The sequence below is a fragment of the Podarcis gaigeae genome, assembly GCF_964106915.1.
Source record: "Podarcis gaigeae genome assembly, chromosome: 9".
NCBI lineage: Eukaryota > Metazoa > Chordata > Lepidosauria > Squamata > Lacertidae > Podarcis > Podarcis gaigeae.
This window is the reverse complement of record NC_139685.1, coordinates 44,582,764-44,606,437: the sequence shown is the minus strand read 5'-3', so window position 1 is coordinate 44,606,437 and position 23,674 is coordinate 44,582,764. Positions and strand designations below refer to the sequence as shown.

Genomic DNA, 23,674 nt, shown 5'->3' with positions numbered 1-23,674 from the left:
TAGCAGCTGCTTGAGTCAAGCAACAATGTATAAAATTGTTACCGTACTAAAACAGCTGGATTTCCTATTGGCTTTTCAACAGTAGCATATAAGAATGTTTATGTAATTTTGACTATTCTTTTATAAATTTACATTTTAGAAATGAAAAGTGAAACTACAAAAGCCCATCTGGGCTTGAAATCTTTTTAAAAAATTGATCTAAAACTAAATAAATCCACATTCAGCCAATATTGGATTGCAGAATTGTAGCTTCAGGATAACTATCCCAATTAGAATTTTCAAAGCTCCCTGAAATCTCTCCAGATTTCTGTAGCTTTGTCCTATAATAAAGGACTTGTGGTATAAATACCTCTTTGACAAAGTAATCACAACAGCAATTACACAACACACTAGGTAAATCCGTCTTTAAAACACACACACAAAAACTAGTTTCACAGGTAGAGGCACCACTATGAAATTATCTCCCCTGTTCTTCTTACAAAACACCCAAGTCTTTGTGCAGTTCATATATGCATCTTCAGGTGTCCAGTACACAGAGAGATTTGTGGAGTGTGGGATGTCAAATTTTTATCATCACCCTTCTGTAACGGGCATTGGTGAAATCAGAGATGGTATCCCGCTTTGCAAACATGCTTCTTTGTTGATGGGGAAGACCAGAGACCAAGTAAGCCCCAAAGTTTCTGAATCTGCCCCTGATACATTGAGGCGCACAGCCTGTCCAAATATTCTCCAAATATGCCAAGTCTTACATTCCACAAAGATGAGACTATAAAATAGCTCTTAAATAGCAGGAAAGGGAGAAGACATATTTGATATCAACAATTTTTTGAAACCCTTGAACCAGATGCATGAAAGAAGTTTTGCAAAAAGGAAAGTTAAGGAAGTGATAATGTGGCAAGACTTAAAAGACTAAGTCCAGTTAAGCAACGGTCATTACCTCCACTGTACCTTTCAAATGCACTTTAGAAAACCCACCCAACTAACATTAAAAGAGCCTAACACTAAAACTGTGTAGGCACAGTCCAACGCATATAGCTAATGACTGGGATATAAAGCTGTACAAAGCTATGGATGGAATATAATTAAAGACTGCAACTGTCTCTTCTGCTCCCTGTTGTGTCACCACTGAGCTACTATCTAGACAGTAGCTTTGACAGGTGCTTTGAAAACTCATTAAAGGAGTGGCAAGTGCTGATGTGAATGTGGGGAGCGAGGGAAACATCTTACTGTTTAAGAGATGAGTGTGTTTTTTGTGCAGGCATTACATTGAAGAAGTGTTTGGAATCACTAGTACATCCATGCTCACTGCTTCGTGATTTCTGAAGCCACCCCACTTTCCAGTTTCTGACAAATGGAAGATGTGCTTTTTGTACATCTGCTGAACAGGCAACTTATCTAGCAGGCTGAGTTTCAGCACATATCTACTAGATATTCATTAGATACACATACTGTTCCACTTATTCAATATCCAGTGTGCTCCCACCACTGGTTTGTGAAGCTGTGCACACATGACATCAGCCACAACCCACATCAGTCCTGCAGTTACTTGAGAAATACTGTGCTTTGACGTTGTTTGCTCCCAAACCAGCTTTGATCCAACTTGAAAACGTAAGCTATGTAAAGACAGAATGATAGATGGAGGTGGGGGAAAAAAACAAAATCTTGAGATATTTTCTGGTCAACATTGTGCTGTTATTGCATAAAAGCCATTGTACAAGGACAAAGACTCCGATTCTCTGTGGGAATCAGCTCTGTGCCAGTGCAGTGATTCCCATCAAATCAAGTGGCATTGATTGATTGATTGATTGATTGATTGAAGTGACAGTTAGCTCAGTTGGTTAGAGTGTGGTGCTGATAACGCCAAGGTCACGGGTTTGATTCCCATACAGACCACCTTCATATTCCTGCATTGTGGGGAGCTGTCAAGATGACCCTCGAGGCAACCTCCAACTCTACAATTCTGTGATTCTTAGCAAGCCAAACTGCCATAAAATGATGCAACCCACCAGAGACCGAAACTGGCTAGCCTAGTTTTCACCTTGCAAGACCAAGAGCCTGTCTGGGTGAAATATTGCCATGGCGCAATTTGCTTATACTCCATAACAGTGTTTGATATGCACAATTGACTCTGTAACAAATTGATTCTTGCTACAAAGGCAAGCTGCTCTTCTCTACATTTGTTCTGCTTTCTGCCCATTCCCAAACATTTCCTGCTGCCTCTACAAGGGATGCCTGGAATACTGCTATGAGGTTCTTTTGCTTTACATGTGTATTAATTTGTACAGCTCTTCCTACTTATTTATTAATTATTTTTTTAAAAAAAGATACCTACCATTCCTTAGTAAAATAAACTCACAACAACAGTCCATTAAATAATAAAAATAACAAACCAGACACATTGAAATCAATACTATTTCCCTAAGTTACTTGACTAGCACAGCTCCCATTGGTTTTAATGGGTCTACTGCTAAGCATGACTAAGTCTGAATCCAGCCTAGTAAAAACAGTTCTGACTGCTAAAAAAACTACACCTCTCTTCCAAAGCTAGTCTTACTGTTGAGGTAAGATAACCATACACTTAAAACACATACATTTAGGCTTCCTGCCCAAAAGTCTTGGAAACTGTACTATTTTATTATTATTCTGCTAATCTGGAAATTCTGGGGAAACAATTTCTTTTGTCATGTGGCCTTTGCCACCCTTGTGCCTTCCAGTTGTTCTGGCGTACAACTCCCACCAGCCCCAGCGAAGTGAGGCCATGCTAGCTGGGCCGATGGGAGTTAATAGTCCATAACCCCTGGAGGGGTCAGGGTGGTGAAGGTTGACACAGAACATTAAGGAATGCCAGGTACATCTGCTGCATTTAAAAAGCAGAAAAGGCAGGACAGGCCTTGCTATGAGGCAGAGGGAGGCAGGTGGAAGAGGCTGGTCAGCACAGAGCACAATGTGTGTGTGTGTGTTTGCCTCATGCCGCAAAATGTCTTGGGCAAGCGGTGAGAAAGGCAAAGAAGTCTTCTTGATAAGAAAGCAACACCAAGCACAAACGGTATGCGAATCTTTCGTATCATTTCCACCAGAGTGATTCCAGACAGACAGTGGCATCATTTCAGCCTTCCGGAATATTGTGGTGTGGGGAAGGTCCAGTGGACCTGATCCAGTGGAGGCACTACCTTGTTTCTGTTACCTCCTGTATCCTTAGTGATCAATCTAAACGGTAAGAGGAAGTCTACACTAGCTATAAAGAAATGTTGCATGGGTGAAAGTACAGCTGTGGGAACAACTGGCGGATGCAACAGAGCCTTTGAAGTGCTGCTGTGATGGGTGTGCACCTATAACGATACGTTGTCACGAGGTGGTAAGTTAACCCTCCCTTAGCAAGATGGCTACTGTGAAGAAGCAGCCTTTAGAATAAATTCATTTTAGAAATTGATTTTGAATGCATTTTACACTGAACAGCTGCTGAGTAGCTTTCATTGTGTGCATTCCAGGCAGCCTCCGGCCTGTAAATAACCCATTGCTACAGTCAGGCCCTGAATAATTTCTTCTTTCCCTTGTAACAGAAAATGGCTTGTTTCGAATGCAATTCTTCCTCATTCTTAAGACGTTCAGAGCAGCATATGCTTCCCTAGGCAAGGAGCCAGTGACTGTTAAACCTGCTGCAGTGGAAGGTCTCTAGCAAAAAATGAAATAAAGAAATGAATGCCTAGAGGGGTCATGGACTGCACTGAAAAGACGAGTATGAAAAAAGTAATGGACATAATCGTAACAGCACTGTGCATGTGACAGGGTATGTGTGTGTGTGTTTTGGAAATATGTGCTTATGCATAATAGTATATAATCATTAATCAGATGTATCATCTATCATCACCCACAGAGCGAGAGAGAGAAAGAAAGAAAGAAAGAAAGAAAGAAAGAAAGAAAGAAAGAAAGAAAAGCGGATGTGCTCATGGTTTATAATCTTCAGGGTAAAGGTCCTAAGAGAACTCTCTAAAACAGGGGTGATGAATCTGTGGTCCATCAGCCACGTGACCCAGTTTCCTCTGGGAATTTAACTGTATAGAGAATTCCTAGACATAAGACAATGGGGGGGGGGGGGGGAGAAGCATCACTAGGATGGAGCCAGATTTATAGAGCAATCAAAACATGATTAATCAGTAGTCAGTCCTATTGAAATAAATGGGGTTGACTCCCACTTAAACAGGGTTGGGATTGCAGCCTTCATCACTTTTAGAAGAGACTTGTTGGAATTGACAAGGGTGCTGCTCATAATCTCCAGTTAAGCCACTGAACACCCTGGCCATTGGATGTGTGCCATCAACAATTGCAGTTCTTAGTCATACTGCATGCCATCAGTAGCTGCGCCAAATCTGGCTTCACCCTGTAAATATTTGTATATTTGGAATATTTATTGGGATTTTTCGTGTGAAGAAAAAGCTCTCACATAGCTTATTTCAGTACAGCTATGGGAATATACAGAACCAAGTTAATAGAATGCCTTTGCTCGAAGTGCATTTAGCTAGACTTTTAATTTATCTTTGTGATCCTGAAGTTCCATGAGCATTATTGAAACATAGCAGCAAGAAAGGTTTGACTATTATTCTCTCTGTTAAAAAAAGAAGCCAATTAACTATTTTTCAGTTATTTGGGAAACTGCAAAGTACCACTGGGTGGGGCACCTAAAAGCACAGGTACTGTTTATGCATCATTTGTTTAAATTTATCAGGTTTAAATCACCCTGCTGTTGTTTTAAAAGTTTTATTTTAACGGTGAAATTTTCATAGTGGTTGACAAATATAATATCAGAATTTTTAGGCTATTATCATAAGTAGACTTTGGAAAATGAAAATACACTCCAAAGTATATTCCAGAGTACACTTTGGAAGAAGTTGACGGGACTTATGTCTTGATTAAGCATGCTCAGGTTGGATTTTTAGAATTGCAATAACTGTTAGTTAGATTTATACAGTATAAAAACATAAAAATACATAACATAACCTCCCAATAAAGATTCTTCTTGCTTTAAAATTGTTTCCTTATTGTTATGTATATTATATTATTTGATGCATGTTTTGATATTGTCTCCTACTTTGGGATTTATTTTAATTAAGACTGGGTTACAAGTACCCTAGATATAGATGATTGATTGATTGATTGATTGATTGATTGATAGATGACAGATATAGATAATACTATTTTGCATAAAAATAAATACAGCATCTTTCTATCTGGCTAGAAACAGGGGATTTACACATTGGGCTGATCCTCACTAATGAGATATTGCTTATCTGTCACATTTTACATGAATATTAATTTAAAAGGAAATAATTTGTACCAATAAAAGCCCAAATCTTTCTGCTACCAAACAGAAGACTGGAGGTGGAAGCGACTTTGCAACTCTAATAGACTAAGTGTGGTTTGTGACTGTCCTACTTCTGCATGTCAGATTCTTCCAGGGGTTAAACTCTTGCACTGGGCAAACCTTCTCCACCCTGGGGGCACCTCATCTATCTTGGTGCTCAATCTCAGTCAACTCAGCTCTGTCAAGTAACTCTGCATATCTTCCTGTGGCTAGGCAGGCCTTGAGTTGCTGCACCTTCACTTCCAGCAAGACAACCACCTTGCACTTGCTACAAGTGCGCCATTGCTTGTTCTCTGGCAGAATGACAAACATGGCACAGGCGCTACAGGTCACTGCAGCAGCTCCCTCACCCTCCATGTCTCTGGTCCTATACACACCAAGAGACAGAAACCTGGGCCTCCCCTGCTAAAAGCCCTTGCAAACGCCCCTGTTTCCGAGGTCTGTTTGTGAGCTCCCAGGATCTGCAGTGAGCTAAGTTTGACTGCTGCTGGTTGCTAACTCCGTCATGTGCCATTAATCATGTGAACAGCTGAGACAGCAGGGGGTCAAAAACTCCAAAGCAGGATTTCATTAGCATGATGCCCTTGAAAAAGCCAACTCACAACAGTCACACACCTATGCTGTTTCTGTAAAGGCCTTGAGTCTTATGAAGAAATTGATCCACAAAACACATAAACTGGAGTATTCAGACTTGCGTCTAGGAAACTAAACAGTTTTGCTTGAGTCATTTAACTAATCCATTTAACTAATCCACCTAGACTGGGTGAGCTCCCTGAGAAATATGCACTGGCATCTACATTCCTAGGGTCTCGGTGTGACTGAATGATATTGAACCAATGACAACACTAGCAGAAATAGAAAGTGTATGAACTCCTGAGGTGACATTTTAGAAGAGCAACGACCTATGCTGAACTCTGAGTAACATAATAGGGGAATGGCACGTAAGAACCTAAAACGCTCGTTGGAAGTCGCACGGTATTTCCAGTGTGCAACTTTGGAAGCCATTAACTTTAACTGAGGGATGGAGAACCAGATCTGGCCTACTGGCCAGATCTACTTATCTACACACTCTCCTGAAGGCCACATTTGACAGGTGGGTAGGCATATCCAATTGCTTCGCTGCTGGCTTCACCACAGCAGGGCTGCAGAGAGAACAGGAACCGCAGATTCCTTGGGATTTGCACTTCCTGCTCAGGTCTTCCCAAACAGATCTTTTGGGGAACTTTCTCAGCAAGAAGATGTAAATGTAAAAATATGTCACTTTTCAAAATTTATATTGTGAGCACCACCTCTGTCAGATGTCATACCACCAGCGGTGGAGCATATGCCCACGCTGCCCAGGGCGGACACGCTCCTGAGGGGCACACGGTGTGGATGATGTCCTCCCAGATGCAGGATAGCCGCTGGGGTGAATGGAGTGGCGCGCATGCCATGCAGCTGGGACCAGAGCAAGCTGCTGAAGTCAGACATTCATGCACCACCCGCCTGCGACTCCCAAGTCTCCCCCAAGTTGTCAAAAGGAAGGGGGGAATGCTGTTGGCAAAATGACACAGCTCCCCCCTTCCCTTGATGGCTCAGGGTAGGCTTTGGAGTCACGGGTGGGTGGCACGTCAAATGTCACCCCCCTCAGCAAAGTCACCTGGGGCGATTCGCCCCCCCGCACCCCCTTCCTCCCCTCCTGCATCCCACTGTAACCAATAGCCCACTCCCTCTTTGTCATGCCTGCTCTTCAGCTGCCTTGACAGTGGACGTATTTTAAAGGTGTTCCTGAATGCCTGACAATAGAATATATATGTTCAGATCCCTGTGTGCTTCCAGATGGAGGTTTACTGGGGAATCAGTATTACTTTCCCACACAAGGGTCTTGCACTGTGCACTCCATGTTGCCACCATCAAAATCTCAGGCCATGTTTTTAAAAACATTGAATCCAGATTTCCTCTTACAGTGGGAAATACGTTAAAGTAAACTTTTTCCATCTACAATATTATAAATTTGCAGTCATCACTGGCATGGAAGCTTGATAGCGCATTTGTTCAGGTAGGGAGCTTGTCATACATGTGGCAATGTTTCTGTGGGCGGCCTCTCTCGCTACACCCACATTTCCATTTGCACAAACTAACTGTTTTGTTTCCCGCAGCTCAAAGGATATTTGAAAAATAAAAAAATGGAGGTTGCCCACCTGTCTCCACCAAAAGGATAAGCCTCCATTTTGCCCTGATAAGTAGGGGCTGGTAAAAATTTGCTCTTCCTCCAAAGTTCCCAAACTTCCTGCGTGCTTGCTCCGAACGGGAAGAGGTAGCAGAGAGCAGGAAAGCTGTGACTGAGGGGCCAGAAAAAGGCAGCATGGAAACGCACTCACTGTTGTGAATGAGGCACAGAGGAATTATCTATGAAAAATCTAAGACCAAAAAATGAAGCGTGTGGACAATCATGTGCCAAATGTGTAAAATCCCCAGATAGGCAAGACGGTGAAATGAGGATACAGAGGACCCAACAGTGCATAAACATCTGTGTGATTTTTGTTTTACTTTTTGCAGGGTTGTGCTGAGCCCAATTTATGCCATATTCACACAGAGTCCTCAGGCAGCCTTGCTTTTAAGTTTTCTCACCAAGGCTACTCCACCGGGGCTACCTCTACTTCCATAGTCTCAAAGCACTTGATGACGGATAGGAAAAAACCAAAAACTCAGCCTGCAAACTCTAATTGTCTTAACCAGTAGATTTATCAACTAAAGGCTAATTTTAATCAAACACGGCAGATTTTCATTGGTGGGGCCACAAATTCTGGGGAAACTTCTTGTTTCTATAGGTCATACTGATTCTGTTATGCTATTGAAATGTAGAATGTTTTCCCCTCCCTTATCCCTAGTAAATATTAGGTTTTGTTTATTAAATTGTTAATAAAAATAACTTGGATTCCCTTTAATATCTCAGATCGACAGCGCTAACTGAAACAGTACTTTGGGTAGCTATGAAGATATTTTCCTCAGAGCTAATGCAGAGAGAAGACTTTTCCCCATATGTTGCAACATGCTCTCTTTCCCACAGCTCCCATTTTACAGTAAATTCTAGCTGTATGCCCTGGTCAGTTCATATCTGTGAGTCAGTCAGTCAGCTTCCTGTTTTTTAAGTCACAAAACATGTGATTTTATTTTTTTAAAGAAAAAAAAAGAAAGCAGAAAAAATATGATTATAAAAAACCCCCAAAAAGTGTAGCAGGAAAGTCAATGTGTATTGCTAACTGACGCTGTAATCCTAATCCCAGCTACCTAGGTATAAAACCCATTGTAATTGATATGAGTTTAAAGCTCCTTTTGAACTTTTGAAATGCATGTGGGAGGAAACCAATGGGAGAGTAATGTCCCTGCTAGAACTGCATTTTTAAAATTGTCAAATCTGGAAGCCGCTCAAGTATGCTGTGGTAGCAAATGTAAGATACTGCAATGCCTGCTGAAACTGAGGCCAGCTACTGTGGTCTGACACAATCCAAACATGTTGTGTCCCCTTGTGGCTTATGAAGAGTAAATGTATAGCAGGACTAGAAGATCATCTTTCTGCAGAACTGAACCCTAACAGGAAGGCAAATATAACCTGTGCTTACACTCTTGCGAGCCACAGACATATTTGCTTTGGGTTACATAGAGCCATCCTGCAATTCAAGGATTGGAGAGCGACAACTTGTTTGCCAGAAGAGGCCCACTCAGGACTCAAGCTTACCTTTAAAGTCTTCTGTTAATAAAAGAATTACACCAGACGGGCACATGAGATCCCTGCATATTCTCAGTGAGAACTATGATCGCACTGCATATTCACAAGTGCATATTTTTGGTATAACACCACAAAACCCTCTCCCAATACCTTCTTTCATTATGTGGTTGTGCCTGCTTGCACCTTCAGTGCAATTTTTGTTTTCACTGCAGCCAATCTGAGATCACGGTGAACATTGCGATTCCATGTAACCCATCAGATTTGGTTTGGAATGGATTACAGAATGCATTTGGGATGTCTATTGGAATTTCAAATGAGAAATCCAGTTCTGCTGAAGTATTTTCAATGGGAAACAGGACTTACCCATATCCCTGTTGAAAATACTACAGAATAGTCACCGGCAATTTTATGAATCACATTTGAAACATTCACTCTAAGCAAATGAGTTGAGAACTTACTGCTTGTGTTGAGGTTATTTTCCCCAGTCTGTGGAAGAGGGTCTGCATCCTGGATGACTTGTAGTACTCCAACTGTCCGGACAGGAGGATCCAGTGCTACAGAGCTTTCATTCACAGTTATATCGCTTGCTCCTGTAATCTGATTAGTTGGTGGCCCTCCTATAGAAGCTTCAAAATCTGGAGGTATGTCATCTACACAATCTGCATTGGGCTAATGAAAACAAGAAAGAAGAGTCTAAAAGGAAATATTTGTGACTGGATTACAGGAAGAAATAGTTCATTTATTTCTATAGTTCATTGTAGTTCCAAATATTACCTTGTCATGGATTTCAAAACATGCATTTTGGCTTCTCTTTACAGGATAGTCTTTGCAAATTCTTCTGAAAGCAAATGGCCATTTAGAGACTATCCATACCTAGATTGTTATGTTAGATATTTGCTGATGGCACCAAAACACCAACGCCTCTAACATCATAAGCCTAACCATGTCTACTCAGAAGTAAGTGCCAGTGAATTCAATAGAGCTTAATGCAAGGTAACTGGGGTTATGGCTGCAGCCTAAATCAGTAATCCTATCTTGGACATATCCTCACAGAAATACTTACCGTATTTTTCGCCCCATAGGGCGCACCAGCCCATAGGGCGCACCTAGGTTTTTTTTGGGGGGGGAATAAAGGGGGAAAAAATTATTCCCCCACCAGGCACGGGGCTGGGGTGGGGGAAGCCGGAGCTTCCCCCGACTCCAGCCCCCAGAACAGGCAGCTCTCCGCAAGCCGTGGGAGCCCAGCGTGAAGTTGCGCCGGGCTCCCATGGCTTGCGGAGAGCTGCGCGAAGCCCAGGGCGCGCTCCACTTTGTGCCCCGGGTTTCGGGATGCAGGCTGCTATCCGCAAGCCTAGGGAGCCCGGCGGGAATTCCCGCAGGCTCCCCAGGCTTGCGGATAGCTTCCTGAAGACTGCAGAGCGAGAGGGGTCGGTGCACACCGACCCCTCTCGCTCGCCAAGCTTCAGCAAAAGCCTGCATTCGCCCCATAGGAAGCACACAGATTTCCCCTTCATTTTTGGAGGGGAAAAAGTGCATCCTATAGGGCAAAAAATACGGTATCCAAATTGGAGGCATACGACATCACATGCCTTTTTTTTAAAACTGATGCCTGCTTGGTATATGGAGTTAATACATTTTCCTGGTAACCCTTCAGGTGTCTTAATGGATGATATCTACTAGACAGTTTGCTAATTTATGGCGTTACTGCTGGGATCCCCATTGTGGTACTGGGGGGAGCCATGCTACCCTCAGACACACTCTGTTCCCCACAACTTTCACTTAATTTTTTGCTTAAAAATGTGTGGGTATTCTTTGATTTTGTTGTAGGGGTTGTCGGTTTTGGGGAGGGTTGCTTACTTTGTTGCCTTGTGCTTTGTTTTAGGGGTTGTGTGTTTATCTGATTTGGGAAGTTTTGAGCTTCAGGTTTTTTTCATACATTGAATATTATGGTTCATGCCGAAAACATCACTTGGCGTGTGTGTGTGTGTGTGTGTGTGTGTGTGTGTAGTTTATATTGTCTTATTAGCATTGGTGAGGAAATGGCTTTAGGAGTCCCAAAATCTTCAGGATAGAAATATAATGCTCACTAGGATGATCCTTGCTTATTCACTTTTTAAATTAGGAATTAGGATTAATGAAAATGCCATGTTCAATGTTCTATCACATTACATGCTTACCGGAATCCCTAGTGCTTTTAAGATGTTCATTTTACACATAGGGCAGGTGCGATGGTCTAGTAGCCATGGATCCACACAAGATTTGTGAAAGAGGTGCCTACAAAGGGAGAAAAATGAATAAAATCTATATACGAACTAAATATTCACAATTTCTCAAAGTTGCAGTTGATACCATCTGTTTTGAAAAAGCCCAGAAGTGTCTTGCAGCGTAAGGACTATACAGCTGAAGATATATCTGTGTGGAAAATGCTTTTCTCAAGAAAAACCTGATGAAAGATGACCTGTACTGAAAAACAGAAGTGCTTTGTAGTTAATAAATTGTAGTGGATGGAACCTAGCTTGTAAATTTCGAATGTAAAATTAGCAGAAAAAAGCTCTCTAAATAAAAACTTCAGAAGATAAAATAAAATGGAAGCAATTTTCTATATTAAAAACCAGACCCTAAGAAACATTTATCTGCTGACAGCAGATTTATCATCCTTGGTCCTGTGAAAAGTAGCATAAATAAGTAAAAAACTATTTATTGTGTTTCACCTCTGTATTCATGACTGGAGATACTGCAAAACGCAAGATCTGCAACTGCAGAAAGAGAACTGACAGCATACAATTTGATCTGTGAACACAGAACCTATCAACCTGCGTAGGATGAGAATTGGAGTAATGGGCATTGATTCCCTAACAGGCTTGCTTCTTTGCTTGGAAAAAGATGCATGCAGTCTGTCACATCTATTTATTTACTGGTTTTGGTTTACTCCCTCCCCTCCCCCCCCGCCCACTGATCATAAAAGGAACATATTACATTAGATTGGGTCCAAAGGTTCTATTTCCCTGACAAAGGAAGACTATTTCCCATCAGAGTAAAGCAACCTTTGGATCTAAATCATCTGTTCCAAATTGGATTTTTCATGTGGGTTTTCCAAAAATACTAGCAGCATGTGCACTGAGGTAGCTGAAAAGGGGGCATGTATATGACACAACTACTATATATATGATATATCTAAGAAAAATTGCAGTTAAATTGCTTCTACTTTAAGGTGATCCAGTAAGTTAAAAAAAATCCCAATCAGATAAATTTCCGGCAACCAAATTTCAAACACCAATGTTGTTTCTTTAGCCCCCCCCCCAAGCCACTATTATTGTTTTAGCTTTAATTGGGGGGTTTGGGGAGGTGTTTAAAGCATATTGCACTGTTAGCAAATGACAAGGACATATTATTGGCCTGTGAAGAACACCACAAAAATCCATTACTTTATTAATTGTATCTCTCTAACTGGATGGTTATATCAACTCACCGGCAGGGCAAGATCCTGACAACGTCATTCGGTTTGTAACCCTCAATACACACTGCACAGTTATCGAAATCGGGTTCAGTTTCCTACAGAAACATTGAGATTGACATTTTCAACGAAAAGCATGGCGGACTGAAATACACTGACATTTAATAACATCCCCAAGTCCTTCCAGATTCCGAGAGTTCGGTTTAGTCCAATTGGTTACAGTGTCTATTTGCAAAGGGATCCCTGTACAATGGTGCCTCGCAAGACGAAATTAATTCGTTCCGCGAGTCTTTTCGTCTTGCGATGTTTTTCGTCTTGCAAAGCACGGTCCGTCGCAACTGCGCCTCTTCAAGCGGCTTTAGGAAAAAAGCGAACAAACTCGCAAGACGTTTTCATCTTGCGAAGCAAGCCCATAGGGAAATTCGTCTTGCGAAGCGACGCAAAAACCAAAAAACCCTTTCGTCTTGCACGTTTTTCGTTTTGCGAGGCATTTGTCTTGCGGGGCACCACGGTAATTCAGGAATGGAGAACCTGTGGCACTCCGAACTCTCACCAACCCCAGCCAGCCATGGTTAATGGTCAGAAACGACAGGAGCTGGAGTCTAGCAATACTTGGAGGGAACCATGTTGGTACCACTACTGAAGCACATAACACAGGCCAGTTTCAACCCTTCCTCCATATGGGGAGTCAATGTAGCAGGTTGCTGCAGGTATGAGCAACCAGGGTGTGCCTTCCATACAGCACTCTCCTCAGTCCTCACCAGGCCCTTTTGTGGAAGAAAGTAACCCACACAAAGGTTTCTGGTTTATTTTATTTTATTGCCCACGACACAATGCCTAACTGCATTCCCCACCCCCACCCGGCTTGGTTAAAACAAAGACTTAAGAAAAAAAATTACCTTATCTCCTTTCCTTATCGTTCTGACCTGCAGTTTGCTGATGGCTTTCTTTGCAGCATCTCCCAGACGGCGCTAAAAATGTAATATACCACTCTTTACTAAAGAGCACACCTTCACACAGATGTTCTTGCATAGCTCTGTAATAGTTTGATGGTCCAAGATAATTTTAAATGAAACAGAGAAGAGCTACGTAAATGCAATATTGGATTCAAAGAGGTCACTAATACGGGGAGTAATTGGTATCGACAAAACACCAGATGCAGGATGGATTAAAAGGTATCTAATTATCTCACACTGTTATATAGATGTTCAATTTGATGGAACAGGAACCAATGACAGAAGTATCAGGTGTAGCTGATTTTTGCTGATCCCCTGCTACCTATTTCATACTACATAATATTCCAGAGAGCCTGGCAACCTTTGGGAGCAGGGCATTTTTTAAGAAAGGTGGGCAGGGGCTTAGGTGGATAGGCGGGATCAACAAAAAATAGGTGTCCTGACTTGTGCAAGTAGAAGCACATTTTTTGACAATTCAGGACAAACAAAAATGGTTCTTCACACAAAACACAGTTAAAGTACATCCCACAAGATCTAGCAATGGTCACCAACTAAGATAGCAGTATGCCTCTGAATACCAGTTGTTGGAATCACAAACATGCTCAATGAATGCATGAGTGCTCTTGCAAGAACAGGGTTATATTACGGGTGGTATCAGAGCAGGTCCATTATTGTCTGTGTGTTGCTTACAGCACAATCCTAAATAGGCTGATTTAGAAGTAATTCCTACTGAATTCAGTTGGGCTTGCAAGACAAAGGGAAGTACTTCTTCATACAGTGCACAGAATTTGCTCCAGAAAGAGGCAATGATGACCACCAACTTGTATGGCTTTAAAAGTGGATTAGTCAGATTCCTGGAGGATAAAGCTATCAATGGCTACTATCCCTAATGGTTATGTTCCACCACCACTGTGAGAGGCAGCAATGCTTCTGAATGCCAGTTGCTGGAAACCACAGGAGGAGATGGTGGTGCTGTTGTGCTCAGGTCCCGACTTGATGCCCATGGTGGCCACTGAGAAAATATTTCTGGGTTAAGATGGGCCTTTGACCTCATCCAGCAGGTCTTGCAACCTGGTGGCCAAATAAAGAGGCAGGCACAGAGGCTGGGTTGAACTAAAACCATTAAATTTGAGATTAAAACCCATAAAACCGCTGCAGAGGGAAACACTATCAGTGTGGGATCAAACTTGAAACTGAGGCAAATTGCAATCTCTAGGGCAACCAAACCCAGGAACCAGAGGCACAGCTGTCCAGTCTGCATCCCTTTCCCAGGCCACACCATGAAGGTGAACAGGGAGGTCCACGCAAAAGAAGTTGCAGGATGTTGTGAGAAAGGCCTTGCCATTATGTTGCAAGAGGTATATCCCTGGCAGAATCCCAGACTGCATTCCTTGGCCAAATACCTGAAAATGTTCCATACTCTGCAACATTTGAAAATGCATTTCCCCACTACATTTTATTGCTAAATGAATACTTTTCTAAGCTAAGAAAAATGACTTTTGCACTTTAGCACTTCATCCACTTTCTCCCAACCTAAGTACGTACTGACTTCACACCATCCCTGCATGAGTGAAGCCATCTGCCTGGAGAATTAGGGTAAAAAATTATTCCACATATTTTTTGCATCTGAAATTCTGGAATGTGGATCATTCTTCACCCATCTGTTTCCATTTGCTTTTTTGTTTGTTTGTTTTTCCAAGGCACCATTCCAGTTTTCAGAAAGGAGAAGCAAAGATTTGGAAAGGGGGGAAGCAGTAAAAAATGTAGATTAAGTTTCCAAAAAAAGCAGTTTATTTTAAGAGTTGTCGCTGCAGTTATTTCCTTTTTTAAACCATGTAATGGACTATAATAAGGCTATCAACTTAGGCCAAACTGCTAGTTGGCTGCTCATCCCTACCCCCACTTTTTGTTTAAGCAATTATCAAATACAGAGTCACTCCACTTCATTGTTGGAGCCACTCAGTGTAAAGAGACAGTGAACTGATAAAAATATATAGGAGCTCCTGAAGACTCCTGTCATGTGATCCAACACACATGTGGGGCACTTCCTCTTCCAAATGGGTTCCACTGAGTTTCTTGCATTTATTATATCTCTGTGTATTGGATATATAGATTTGGATGTTAACATTGCTCTGTTCACAGAAGGACCTTCAGTTCATGGTTAAAAAAAAAAACCCTAGTTATGTTTTTGTAGATACATTTCATTATATTTTTGAATTTCTTGATCTTTTCCCCCTGCTAATTAAATCATGTTATATATTTTGGGTTTAATTGCCCTTATTATGTTAGTGCAATATATGGGGTTTAACATCTTGGGGCCACGCTGACGGGCCTAACAGCTCCCAAAGGTCTCCTACCCGGGTGGGAAGGCTGTAGTGCTGGGGGCACCCTTCATGCCCTGGAAACGCTTTCTCCTTCTGCTCACCACGGAAGAAAGACACCTTTTACCCTGTATTGAGCAGCAGGAGGGAAGCCATGCAGCGTGGAGAAGGCTGCCATCACCTCTCCCTGGGACGCACAGCTTTGCTTCTGTTGCACAATATGGAGGCAAAACAGTCCATACTTAGCAGGGAAAGAGAAAGATGTGATTCCAACTGCACATTGGGAGGCTATGTTTTATAATTTCACCAGAGTTGTTTACCTACCCAAGAGGCCCTGGTCAAATGCTGATGACATCCTTACTGAGGGGTGTATGTGGTGGTCGTATTCCACTATGTAGTGCTGTGTCAGGGCCCTCCAGAGTCCTCTTTAGTAGCACTATTTAATCGGCAAAATTTCAGCCACCACAATGAGTGGGGGCTGAAAAGTGGCGCACTCTGGCTGGATCACGTCCATCGTTTGCAAATGGGAAACATGTCCTTCATACAGCTCCTCGGAAGGGAGATAACAAAATGAACATTTAATGTAGCTCTTGATCATGACATGCTCGCCAACTATTATCTTGTAACGCAGCATTTTATCTTTGGCACCATTTCTCTCACAGCTTGCACAGAGCAGAGGGGAAAGGCAAGAGGGAGGGAAATATTTCTTGTGCGTTTTAAATATATATCAAAGGATGTGAGCTAGTGTAAAATAGATCTGGCAGGATGGCCATGATAGTTTGCTCCTCAGTTTTGCTCTCATGAAGCATTTAAGAATAAAACCATTTATTATTAAAATAACACTAGTTGCATCCAAATGATGTTTGATTCAGAGAAGACCTATTTAAATGAAGGATCCAGTTTGTCATGTTCATTAATTTTAGTGGATCCACTGCAAGAAGGATTAGTGATGAACACAATCCCATGCCACCTACTATAATAATAATAATAATAATAATAATAATAATAATAATAATAATTTATTTGTACCCAGCCCATTTGGCTGGGTTTCCCCAGCCACTCTGGGCGGCTTCCATAGAAACCAAAAATACACTAAAATATCACAGATTAAAAACGTCCCTGAACAGGGCTGCCTTAAGATGTCTTCTGAATGTCAGGTAGTTATTTATCGCTTTGACATCTGATGGGAGGGCGTTCCACAGGGCAGGCGCCACTACCGAAAAGGCCCTCTGCCTGGTACCCTGTAGCTTTGCTTCTCGCAATGAGGGAACCGCCAGAAGGCCCTCGGCGCTGGACCTCAGCGTCCGGGCAGAATGATGGGGGTGGAGACGCTCCTTCAGGTATACTGGGCCGAGGCCGTTTAGGGCTTTAAAGGTCAACACCAGCACTTTGAATTGTGCTCGGAAACGTACTGGGAGCCAATGTAGGTCTTTCAAGACCGGTGTTATGTGGTCTCGGCGGCCGCCCCCAGTCACCAGTCTAGCTGCTGCATTCTGGATTAGTTGTAGTTTCCGAGTCACCTTCAAAGGTAGCCCCACGTAGAGCGCATTGCAGTAGTCCAAGCGGGAGATAACCAGAGCATGCACCACTCTGGCGAGACAGTCCGCGGGCAGGTAGGGTCTCAGCCTGCGTACCAGGTGGAGTTGGTAGACAGCTGCCCTGGATACAGAATTGACCTGTGCCTCCATGGACAGCTGTGAGTGACTCCCAGGCTGCGCACCTGATCCTTCAGGGGCACAGTTAGCCCATTCATACTTTCCACCTACTAAATGTACTTTCATGTTGATTGTTCATCATTTAAATTAAATGCTGACACACTCCTTGCCTGCCGGAATATTTTTGCTGGAAACTTCAACTTTTGAGTCAGCAGATGTTTAATACTTTTGGGAATTAGAAATACAGTTTAAGATGGAAAATGAGGGTGGGCAATAACGGATTAAATATTTGTGATACTTTTGGAATACACTTAAGTTTTAAATATGATCACCATATCAGACAAATTAGAATACTTTCTCATTTTTACAGTGTTTAGACATTTATCCAGATCATGGCAGTTCCCTTTCTCCTCATTCCATGTGTCACTTGAGTGAGGAAAGCTCCAGTGATCAGGACCAACTCAAATGCTTGGGTCATCTAAACATTCTCCCATCCCATGTAGCCTATACAAAGGAAACATAATTCCAATACTGCAACTTCTAAGTGATCAGTGACTCTTTATTCACTTGGGGAGGCTGTGTTAGCTATTCCACTACTTGTGGAGGCTCATAGTGTGGCAGCATGTGGAAGAGCCTTCTTGGTAGTGGCTCCAGAGCTCTGGAACTTCCTGTCACTGGATCTACATTTTATAAGTGTCAATGACATTCCAAGCTGACCTTTTAATCTAAGGTGAATTTTAAAGGGCATTTTGTCAATTTGGAGAGGAGCAGGGTTTTGTTTTTTTTACTGGTTTATGTGGAAGAGGGTTATTTACTATGGTGAATAGCAGCGGTGGATTCCTTTTTTTAACTTGAAAGAAGATGAAGTTTTGCTGTTGCCTGTGATGGTGGCAGCAGTAGTAAAGCTCTTCTAAGTGGCTGGCAGAAGTCATCATCCTTTTCTTTCTATAATGCCTGTGGACTGCTCTTTGCCACTGCAACCAGATGTGATATTTTCTTCCTAGCAAACAGAGAAACTACTTCTTTCTCATGTTATGGTCCACTGACTGACACCTGCCTTTTGCCTTTTGTGTTTTAGATCTGAGATGAGACTATACAGCTTCCTCTGCCATAAAATTCTAGAGCTGTAACCAATTTGACATGAGCTTGGGTGCTCTCTGTCAAAAGGAAAGCAAACCAGTACAGAAAACAAATGAAACACATAGTTAAATAATTGAAATAGGCTGCTGACAGAACTAAAATACCACATGATAAAGATATTGGCAAAAATGACCTGAAACAGGGGTTACCAATCTTTTTTTGGGACTGTGGCCACATTTGCAATCCAGAAAAAATATTGTGGGCACCACACATGCAACCCCTCTCTAAATTGTTCCTTGCAGTATAATTAGGCTTTTAAAATCCTTCTGTTTGCTAAGGATTTTCTCCCCAAGCCTCATTGCAGTGGAGGAAGAAGCAGAGGGATGGGGCCCTGTGGATAGCAAGGAAAATTCTTGTGGATGTGTGTATGCCCCCAGGCAGCATGTTATCAACCCATGATGTAATTATCATAGCTATTGCTATGCATTATATATCAGTGAACGTTATACTGAGCGGAGAGAATGACAAAGGCCAAGCTAAAGAGGGGAAATGTTTGCAACAAATGGCTTTAGAAGAAGAGATGGAAAACCTCCATACTTCAAATGTCAAACATGCAATGCTACACCAGACATTAAGCTTTGAGCACTTTGCCCAAGAAGATGCAGAAGGAATACTGAATATGTGAGAGCCAAAGGCCAAACAGATATAAATTATAAGCAAGTTGATGTTTCACATCATTTCTACATATCATACAGCCAAAGATATATTAACTGTTAATGTTTTATATTTTGATCCAGGCAGGAAGAGCTACTTTAATAGAAGAACTCATGGCACAGGAATAAAGGAAAATGGTTGCAGCAAAGACTAATGGCACAGATTGAAAGAAAGCTGTCAAGAGAAGACTCCCTATTAGCAGCTCTCAGTTTCGGAATGAAAGCTGGCAAGCAATAAATGTTGACAACAGGACTTGGAAATCGATACTCTCTGAACATTAGGCCAAGGAAATTTCATTTTTTTATTCCAAAGCAAACAAGAGGAATAAGTCAGTGGTGGTTTTTTAAATCTGCATTGAGTTCATCAGATGCAGCTGATTGATTGCAGGAGGGAGAATGGGACAATTTATTTATTTATTACATTTAGCTTCCACCTATACATGGTTCACCTGACATTATCCTCACAACAATCATATGAGCCAGGTTAGGCAAAAGAGATAGTGACTGGCCCAAGGTTCATGGCTGAGTGGAGATGAACTCTGGTCTCTCAGGTTTTCGTCCAGCACTCTGACCACCATAAATTCCACAGGAATCTTTATTCTCTTTAGTAGGAAAGATTCAGTTTGTGATGTGTACCAACTGCAATCTGCTCTTTAAAACATAGCTCTGCTAGAAAGTTGGAGGGAAATTTCCAACTTTTAATAAAGAAAACATTTATGACAAAAGCAGAGACATCACCTTGCCAACAAAGGTCCGTATAGTTAAAGCTATGGCTTTCCCAGTAGTGATGTATGGAAGTGAGAGCTGGACCATCAAGAAGGCTGATCGACGAAGAATTGATGCTTTTGAATTATGGTGCTGGAGGAGACTCTTGAGAGTCCCATGGACTGCAAGAAGATCAAGCCTATCCATTCTTAAGGAAATCGGCCCCGAGTGCTCACTGGAAGGACAGATCGTGAAGCTGAGGCTCCAATACTTTGGCCACCTCATGAGAAGAGAAGACTCCCTGGAAAAGACCCTGATGTTGGGAAAGATGGAGGGCACAAGAAGAAGGGGACGACAGAGGACGAGATGGTTGGACAGTGTTCTCAAAGCTACCAGCATGATTTTGACCAAACTGTGGGAGGCAGTGGAAGACAGGAGGGCCTGGTGTGCTCTGGTCCATGGGGTCACGAAGAGTCGGACACGATTAAACAACAACAAAATGGATGGACATGTGCCATGAAAGTTGATATTGTTCAATGTGTGTGTGTGGGGGGGGCGTTGTATCTTTTTTATGCATGCACCAATGAAGAGTCTCTTAATGGGCAGAATAAGTTGACCATTATAACAGCCATGGCATGTCAATGAATGATGCTTAGAGATGTACTGCCACCAATGACACTGACTGAGCATAATTTCAGTTGAATGAAATATAAATATAAAAATATTTATTCCAAGCAATCTTTCGGCCAATAAACCTGCATATAATCTATTTGGGCTATTTTACTCTCCATTCTGAATATTCTTTAATAAGGTATGCAAAGCTTAATCTTACATTTGTCAGCAGTATTGCACATTTGCATTTTTAGCATGTCTGAAATATATAGCTGTTCAGTCTCTTTTACTGAAGCCATTTGTGTAATACTTAATCCTCTTTAGCGGAAGCCATTTGTAGTTCCTCCAGTGAATTATGTGCTCACATTTTTTTTTTTTAGTCTCTTTCTTTGCATTTATATAATACAAAAGTACAAATACACATAACTTAATTCCCATCTCCCCCTTCCCCCAAAGTATTCTCTGTGTATATATTAGTATAAGGCAAGTATAATATAGCCCATATGTTTATTCTTAAATGATTATAATTGGATATTGTGATATTTTCTTAGCAGATTGTTCCAGAGTGCAATGAGTTGCTTGTGGCTTTGTCATTATGCTATCTTTCCTAATGTACTGAACAAACATGTACCAAATTTCTTCAAAATCATCTCTGGCTTTCGTGTTTCTTCGAGCTTTAAGTTGCTTTGACTATTTTTCCATGACAGCAATGTTTCCAGCCATGTGTCCAATGTTAAAATGGCATTTTTCTAACATATTTATATATTAGTGGAGGAGGACTGCCGCTGGGATCACAGTGCATAGAGAGGTTTATTCCTTCCCTCCCCAGATGTGATTTGGCTGAAAATCGCCCTCCCACACAGGCATGAAGTTTAGCAGTTCCACTGGACACTAATTGAGATTTCCCCGCTTCTGAATCTAATAGACATGCCCAGAATGTGGGGAGATCTTTCTCCAATGAGAGAGATAGGACAAATCTCATCTCCTTGCATGTTATGGTTCTAATGACAACTGGATCCCTGTGGCTGTAACTAAAGAAGAAGTAACAGAAATGTAATGTATAGTTTGGCCCCAAGGTATCCGTTTTTGTTTCTGAAATTGCCTGATATATGTGATGTATATGTGTAGACATACAAACTGCTGTTTCAAAATTTTGGCTGGGGTGTGGGTGCTACTTCAGTCAGTGGGGCTAAAAGAGAAAGGTAACTGCTGGATCTCTGTACCCTGGTGCTGATAAGAGAGGTTACAGAAAATAGACAGGGGCTGGGTGGCTGGTAGAAACATGAAAATAGGAAACTAATGGAGCAGTTGTACAGTTACAAGTTTCTTCACGAAAATAGTTATTTTTCTTTCATACATTATGTTACTCATCTTCTATCTGCAGAAGTTTTTCCACTTTTAAAAGAAGTTACAGCTTTTTAAAAAAAACTTCTGCTTTCTTTAACTTACTGCCATTTCCCACTTGGTACTAGATCTGACTGTGCCTTTCGCTCCTTATCTGTTGCCTTTTGGCATTTCCAGTTCTAATTCCTCAACCTGAGACTAAGAAAGAAGTGTGCACACAACAAAGCAGGAATGTAAGAACTCTGCTACCATCACAAGCCATACGGGAGTTAGGTGCCCCATTTTTAACCAGGAGTAAAATTCTCTCACTTTGCTTTAAGTAATGTGTTAATGGTTGTTTTCTCTGGAGTAAAAAATAAATAAAAATAGTGTGAACACATTCCTGGGCATAGAACTATCAGTTCTGACACCTCACTTATTCAGTGCAAGAACTGTCAAATGGCACATCATCTTGTTATTCTCTTAGCTGTTGTATTGTATTATTATTATTTGTTAGATTTCTGACAACCCGTCATGATAAGTTCTCATGATGAATTACAGCAATATAAAAATGTAACATTAAAAACAGTTCTCAAAGGCCAGGGGAAACAGGTGCCAGACACATCTCTGTGGGGAGGGAATTCCACAGTTCCTAGTGCAGGTGAAAAATATAACAAGCACTTCATTGTGTAAGAATCTATTAATTCACCTGTCTTTCTTCCCTGTTTTTTGTTTTTTTTGTTTTTGTACTAGCTGACTCTCTCATTGCCCCTTTCCTTCATATTAAACATTTCCTTCTTGGCAATAAACAATAAAAAGACAGGTTAATTTAAAGTGCAATTCATTACTATGGGTTCGGAAAGGTTAAATAACAATGACATAAACCCTTTTAAGGAACTTGGGGCAGTGCGGGAGAGAAAAGTATGTCCATTTGCAAAGCTACTCACCTGGTTTCTGTCTCTAGCATTCGCATATCTGAACCTCTGAATGTAGTAGAAGACTAGCCATGCCAAGGAGATGATCATCAGCACAATGAAGGAGATGGAGACAAATACCACAGAGGTTCGGCTAACGTACTTCTGTAGGTTTCGAGTTCCAATTGTTATATGCATCATCACAGTAATATTTCGCTCCAGCAGACTCACTATCTCTTTCCCCTTTGGCTCAGGGATCATTATTGCTACAACATCTTCTGTACCTGCCAGATTGGAAAGAAAGAGAAACAACCATTAAAAAACAGCAAGAACCAAGGAAAGCAGCAATTTTTAAGAGGAGGGAAAGCAATAGCATCACAGCAAACTAAGAGGCGCAATGGCAATTGAACAAAAGCATCTGTAGCATACTCTTATGTGTTTATGTTGTTTTCCATTGAGGGAGGAAGCAAACTTGAACTCAAAGAGAACTTTAGGTAGGGAGGTTGAAACTCAAAGTTGCAATAGGGTCCTGCAACAGCTTGTGGGAAGCCTATTTCAACAGTAGGAAACAGGGATTGAGTAATGACTCATAAGTGCTACACACCTTTCCTATTTGACCACTTGTATTTAAAGCTATTATTTAAGATCAAAGAGTACAAGGGTGCTATGATCATACAGAATGTCTAACTGTAAATCATGCCTCATGTTGGCTATGTCTTCAGTGGGAACAATAGAGTTTCTGCTCTCTTTATTGCTTACATCGCTCCTTCTCTTTTTCTATTTCTAGATGACATTAATACAGAGTTTGCTATGAATTTTTAAGCAGCTGACAAGATGAATCACACTGAATCATGAATCAAAGGTGTCTAAATG

The 23,674-nt window shown here is 41.5% G+C and overlaps 1 protein-coding gene across 2 annotated transcripts in view; it reads right to left on the bottom strand.

The window, feature by feature from the left end:
- The window catches only part of RNF150 (ring finger protein 150), an 84,042-nt gene that overhangs the window by 8,597 nt on the left and 51,771 nt on the right, over window positions 1–23,674 (bottom strand). For both annotated transcript variants that reach the window (XR_014568089.1, XM_083755847.1), the window contains exons 2-6: window positions 22,835–23,085; window positions 13,422–13,493; window positions 12,538–12,620; window positions 11,246–11,342; window positions 9,527–9,737 (exon numbers count right to left, since the gene is read on the bottom strand). Coding sequence is in view for 1 of the 2 variants with exons in the window: in XM_083755847.1 (XP_083611973.1) it covers window positions 9,527–9,737; window positions 11,246–11,342; window positions 12,538–12,620; window positions 13,422–13,493; window positions 22,835–23,085 (714 nt within the window). In the remaining variant the exon portion in view is untranslated. The remainder of the gene's footprint in view (window positions 1–9,526; window positions 9,738–11,245; window positions 11,343–12,537; window positions 12,621–13,421; window positions 13,494–22,834; window positions 23,086–23,674) is intronic.